General features: G+C 33.8%; 2 protein-coding genes across 4 annotated transcripts in view; both read right to left on the reverse strand.

The window, feature by feature from the left end:
- Positions 1-6798, reverse strand: part of LOC144843609 (uncharacterized) — a 34146-nt gene extending 27348 nt beyond the window's left edge. The window contains exons 1-2 of one of the 3 annotated variants that reach the window (XM_078700473.1): positions 6647-6798; positions 3773-3815 (exon numbers count right to left, since the gene is read on the reverse strand). In XM_078700473.1, the coding sequence (XP_078556599.1) occupies positions 3773-3815; positions 6647-6761 (158 nt within the window). In that variant the 5' untranslated portion in view covers positions 6762-6798. Of the gene's footprint in view, positions 1-787; positions 1171-3772; positions 3816-6646 lie in introns of those variants that run through there. The other 2 variants (XM_078700472.1, XM_078700474.1) reach the window with 2 other exon arrangements.
- The window catches only part of LOC144843597 (ribonucleoside-diphosphate reductase large subunit-like), a 178089-nt gene that overhangs the window by 108759 nt on the left and 62468 nt on the right, over positions 1-6862 (reverse strand). The window lies entirely within an intron of this gene.

The raw sequence follows: 6862 nt of genomic DNA on the forward strand, positions 1-6862 counted from the left end.
TTCCTTCCCTTCATTTTTCTCTCTTCATCCCTTTATTTCCCTCTCTCTCCTCCCTTTATTTCCCTCTCTCCTCCCTTTATTTCCCTCTCTCCTCCCTTCATTTCTCTCTTTCCTCCCTTCTTTTTCCTCTTTCCTCCCTTCATTTCTTTCTCTTCCTCCCTTCATTACACTCTCTTTCTCCCTTCATTTTTCTCTCATCACTTCAATTCCCTTTCCGCTCCCTCCATTAAGGGTGGACTGTTAACTTTGCTGTAGCCTCATTTCACTTACTTTACCCACGGCTCTTCCATTAAGTCCCCATCACTCATCATTGTGGGTTCTATACTCTTACAGAAACTCCATTTTTTGTCTGTCCCTCACTCACTAATGTGGACTCTATACCCCCAAAACACATTTCATTAGACCTTATCATGTCTGTATGAGTCTTAAAGCTGACAGGTCAGAATAAGAATCTTTTATCACCTTCTAAACTGTGCCGACTATAATTAATGAGAGAAACTTTCGGGTACATTCATTCAATGGCTAGGCCAGTCATGGGAAGCAATGTTTCGCTTCTGTGACTTTTCGGTCACAGTAGTAACCACACTGTACCACCAGAAATTATCATTAACAATCAAAACCGATGGGCTATATTCAGTATATAACTTTAGTGTACACTTTAATTTTATGTCAAATATCAATTGTTTAGATGTTGCACTCAATAACATTCAATAGAACTCCAAAATTCAAATTAACAAAAAACTTTTAAATACAAATAAAACCAATAATCAAGGTTTTAGGAACTTACCGGTAAAAGAAAAATGGATTTTCATACGTTGGTGTTGGCTTGTGTATATGTACGTCCATTCTATTGATTCACTTGGTTCCAAGAACAGGTGAATTAAGCTCGCACATCAGACTTAATATTATTCGCAGAATGACTAGTCCGACTAACGGTCCAACACATGAGTGTAATATCCCTTCTAACTGATTAACTAGCTCGTCTACAAGGCAGGCACTTAGTTCGTCAACATTGTTCCGTCAAGTAATAAACAGTTGTTATTGCAGGGTTGGGCATAGGGGTGGAGACTTTTTGTTTGTGGTATTTCAGCTGTGACTTGAACATAAAGAAAAGGTTGTCTCAGTTCTCTTTTGTGAACTTAAGGCTTGGCTGTGTTCCAGTCATAGACAATGGAGGTATATCAATCCTATTTAACTATATTATGTGTTGTATAGACTCCACTCTATACAATGGCTATTATATTGTATTGTATATAATGGAATTTCATACGGAAATGCAAAAAAAAAATGTATTTTATCAACCATCAGAACCAATCATCTAATAAATTCTTTATTAATATAATTAATTAGCAACCGAAGTCTCACTATATCGCTATGCCATTTTGGTAGTCCAAACTATATTACAAACCTATGTTTCAAAATGCTTCGTCTAGGCATAGTTCTCGATGTAAATTGAGTCTATTGGCAGGAATTGGTTGCAAGATTCACTTTCCCACCAGGCTCAGAGCATAGAGATATTATTATTACTATAATATCTCTATGCTCAGAGGAAGAAAGCTGGCTGGCCAGGACTGGTTTAAAACCTTAAATACTAGACACTATATGGCAGGCTATACATTGCTACAGTACAGTATTTATAAACCAAGCTCTAAATAATATCGTTTATGTACAGTAGGAGATGTAAGAGAGGCTGTGATATTTTGGTGTCAGGCTTAATACCTAATCAGCAAACTGAGTCAACTGTATGATTGCACAAAGACAGGGCTGGTAAAACATACCACATTCAATTCATAAAACAATACTTTTATAATACACCCTTAGGATATCGTTGTTTCTTTCAACTCATGTACAATGTCCATCCATCCAAAACAGTGAGAAACTTGCCAATTACAGGATGGATATCTACAATTCATGAGGCTAGGGAAGTGGAGTAGAAAGAGTTATGCATTACATTTACAACCCTGGCACTAGGTCTAGTATAGAATTCTTGCACTGGGTCCAGTATTGAACCCTGGCACTGGGTCCAATATTGAACCCTGGCACTGGGTCCAGTATTGAACCCTGGCACTGGGTCCAGTATTTAACCCTGGCACTGGGTCCAATATTGAACCCTGGCACTGGGTCCAGTATTGAACCCTGGCACTGGGTCCAGTATAGAACCCTGGCACTGGGTCCAGTATTAAACCCTGGCACTAGATCCAGTATTGAACCCTGGCACTGGGTCCAATATTGAACCCTGGCACTGGGTCCAATATTTACCCTAACAATAAAGCTAGCTCAAATTAGTATAAACCCCTATTTGTAGAACTTAATGAAAGACAAATTAACCGATCAGATAGTAAAAGTGACAATCCAGATACAGAAATATTTATTCAATTTTGAACATGAAACAAGGTAAACTTTTTTAGTTATTTTGAGGTTAAAATGAACTTATATATATATTTTTAATAAATTCCTGTTAAAATCTAATATCTTTTGTAGTACTGTACTATACACGAAGAGAATTACTTTTATTACTAAAAATATCACAGACAAGATTGTCCACAAATTACAATGGTGAATCGTAAAATGAATGAAATTATTTAAATAATCTTTTTTACATTTTTGTATATATTTATATTGGATCACATTTTATAGTTTAGTTATTTTATTTTCAACCTGTTATTGGTGTTTTACACTGTTGGCTTGAAATAAAGAATAAAGAATAAAGAAAATCTCATCCAAGCCCATATTTGTTAAATCTCTATAAAAGAGAATCACTTTTAACTTGCTGTTATTAGTATTATCGGTATTATTAGGACTTGCCAACACTGAATAATATACAAAAGTTACTGACGACACTAGTCTGGTAGAAAAGAAAACAATTGTTTGTAGAAAAGTGATGAAATCACTATACTGTACTATCCTTCTGGTGCAGAACAAAAAAACAAATGAAATAAATAGGGCAGGGAAAATTAGTGATTAGTTTTCCAATTTAATTTACAGTATGACAAAAATAACAACTTCAATGTTAAGGCAGGGAAAAACTTACGATAATAGTTTTCAATTTTTAATTTACAGTGTAACAAAAATAAACACAAAAACTTCCATGTTAACAGAATACAGTACTGTATGAAAGAAACACACAACCTATATTGTAAAGTAAAATCTGAAAAGTATTGTAAGGCTTTTAAAAATAAATAATGATTCTAAAAGCCTTTCTTTTGGGGGTAGATTATGTATGAATAGGAGATCAGTGAGGTACGAAAAGGTGTGTCTTAAGGTGTGTACATTACTTTACCTGAAAACCGGTCACGGTTCATTGCTTGAGAAGAACCATAAAAGGATTTTTAAAATGTGGGCAATAGTTCAGAGCTCAAACAATGAGAAACATGGTTATCTATTGTTTAGTTAAGCTTTGTCTACACTATCAAACTAGTTTGAAAAAAAAGTGTGATGTGCCCACATAATGGTAGAGACATGCCCAAATATGATAGTGATATGACATCATCATGTCCATATGGACACATCAATTTTTTTTGTCACATATTATAAACTTTGATAGTGTAGACAGAGCTTTACCGAGGTTCACATTAAAATATGTTAAGTTCACTTTAGTACTTAACATACTGTAATTGTTTAATGTTTGAACAAATTGACCATGAGAATTTTTTAATCAAAATAAACACCAAATTGTAGTAAAAAGTGTAGTTTATTGAAATAGAAATAACAGAATATTTGTGAATAGGCAAAAAATTAATTAATTTTGTGAATTTCTTGAATGCAAACTTACCAAAATGTTTTTCTACATGTATCACAGGCGCTGTAATCTTGGTCTGTAAAAAAAACAAATAGTTATGTCATACTTTATATGAAAGAATCCTTGGGGGAGAGTAAGGAGGCACATTCAGGACCCAACAAATTACCAGCCACCATTGGATAGGGCCTTGTGTTAAAACATATATAGCCCTTCATTCATTTCACAGGAAAAAGCACTGTCTACACTATCAAACTTTATGTGACAACAAAATGTGATGCATATTTGGGCATATCACTACCCTATTGGGAACATCACACATTTTTGTCAAACTAGTTTGATAGTGTAGACAGAGCTTAATATAAGTTTCCCAAAGGAGAGGTTAGTACTAACTTATCAAAATAATAACATGTTACAGTTACATCTAAATGAAACGGTAGGTACTAAAAATATTTATAGTGAAAACCGGATGGATAAGAATGTGTACATACATCATTTAAAAGCCTTTAAGGCATCATTTTTTTAGATTTAGAACACAGACTACACAGTGCATTATAGTGCATACAAACAAAAACCTAGTACTAAAACAATAAAGTGTACAGAAGAAGTATGCCCAAATAAGGCAATGTATTCTCACTTGTCCTTTTACTGTAATTTTCCTAAGTTCTGTACAGTGAGTTAGTGACTGTACAAAAAGTGCTAAAGTTATTTTCAGTAAAAATTACAATTTGATCATTAATTGAATGCAACAATACAGAACATTAATTATACAATTAATAATTTGTTTTACAGTACTGTGTTGTAGATTATCAATTTCAATACCAAAAAGTAAAATTAATTCAATAATCAGAATATTACAGTGTACAGTACAGGAAGTGACCTCAATAATATATTGTTATATAACAAAATATTTAAATACTAAATAAATTTATCTATAGACAGATTACAACGTCATTCAGGAAAACCGCTGAAGCAATTCAGTGAAATCACCACACCCAAAAATTCACTGAAATCGACGGCACCAAGTATAAACACTCGATTACTGGAAAACCAACTTTTACATTTGATAATGATCAATTGGTTGTTTTAATGTTATAAAAAAATAAAGAAAAAACAGCGGATAATCTCATCCAATAAGAACAAAGAAACTGAAAAAAACAATGGCCACCAAATTTAGGAGCAACTGTGCTCATCTTGAAAAAGGAAACCTGATATTAATGCATGGAGATTATAGGTATTAAATTAGTAATGGGGCCCCGTTTAGGTGTTACTGATGATGGATGTGCTGTACTTTAAATGTGGAACATTTGTTGTCCAAAAACCTTGGTTCCAAACATGTTTTTGTACAATAATTTTATTAATCAAGGGTCAACAATAATGAAGAATATAATTAATGCAGAAAAAGCTACAAAGGTGTGTTACTTGATAGTTCACTCTAGATAAAGATAACTCTTTTAATTTACTTATTTGCAAAACAAACAAAAAATCAGGACGAGATCTTGAAAACTATGGACATTTTATTGACAAAGGAAAAATGTACAGTACTTTCAAGACAAATGCTTTGCATGTATTTTTCAAATAGTAATTGGTCTTCCGTAAAATGTATCATATCACCACAACCAAAGTGATATCAGTAATATTATTACTAATCATTTTCCTTTCAACTTCTATAATGAGTAACTATTGTTATTTGTTTTTCTTTATCCCAGAGTTGGAAAAAAATGTTTAAGACCTACCTACTAGTGAAGAAATGTCCGATAACATTGGTACAAATCATTGATCAAAATGGTACCATTGTCTATGGGTTTGATAATGATATTGATAGCATTTTATTTATTTTGGCTTTATTGAGGTGAAACTTTTTCTAAAATTTAAGAATTTATCCTTCCTGCTATTGCTATATTATTTTAACTCTATTATTTATTTTATACTATTATATTATATTATTATATAGACGGACAGACGGAACTGTCGCTTCACAAAAGTATGAAAGCATATAATGATCATTTAGATAAAAAAAATGCCCTGTAGGCTCTATGGGATCTAATTTACAAAAAACATTAATTTTTGCTATAGGATCCTATGCTACTGTCATTCACAGAACGCAATAAATTAATCCCACATGATTTGTTATATTTTGTTTTTGCTTTAATTAAATGAATAAATTAAATGAAGGACTAGGCCTATCAATAAAATGTGAAAATATTTTACAATAGAAATACAATACAATAGGTCTATCAACTCGACTCCACTCTATTTGTCTGCCACACCAACATGCATTTTTTAATACCTAACTGAACTGTACCTACCTATACTTGGCCTAGAAAATGAAATATTGTACTTTCTGTATAGTTATTGAAACACTGGTCTTCAAAATTGGCATTTTAAAAGTGGAAAACCAAAATAAAATATTTAAGCTAAGCTGCTCAACACGGATTCCACCCTAGGCTAGCCTTCGCCATACAAATTGTCTGCGTATACCACCACCATGCCATTTCGCTTGTTGTGCCAAAATAAAAACAAGCCAAAGTCGCTTTGAAATAAATACGCAAAAACGAATGTGTCCGCGTGAGAAAGCGGCTTAATTTTGAAATGGAGATTTTAGTTTTTAATTTCGTATATTAGAAATTATAATTGTCCACTTAAAAAGAATATATTTCAATTAAACGCTAGCAAGGGTTGTCAGACGACGATTCTAGCCTAGGCTAGGCCGGAAACTTGGAACGTATCACGAACGAGGGCGGTGGTCAGGGCGCGGCTTGTGTGGCGGGTGCGGCCATTCTTCTCGGCGTTGTCTAGCCTAACCCATTTTGACAACTACCGAATGTAAACAAACATAGACACAGATTTCATGGCGATAAAATCATGTAATAACTTAATAAAAACTACAAAATGGAAAATAAAACTTACCGTCTTCGGTACATTTTGAATAATCACAATACTTGTTGTGAATAACCCGTTGGCCAGCCACGGATTTGTCGGTTTTGATCGGCAGATCCTCAACATCTTCCATTGACTGCGCCATTTTTGCCCAGTATACCACACCCTCTCTGGCGTATTCTTTTCATCCGGGCGTTTGGCCCAATGGCCCCACCCCGGTGGTCACAGCATACCTATTGTTTACCT

Source organism: Antedon bifida, chromosome 5 (assembly GCF_963402885.1).
Source record: "Antedon bifida chromosome 5, ecAntBifi1.1, whole genome shotgun sequence".
NCBI lineage: Eukaryota > Metazoa > Echinodermata > Crinoidea > Comatulida > Antedonidae > Antedon > Antedon bifida.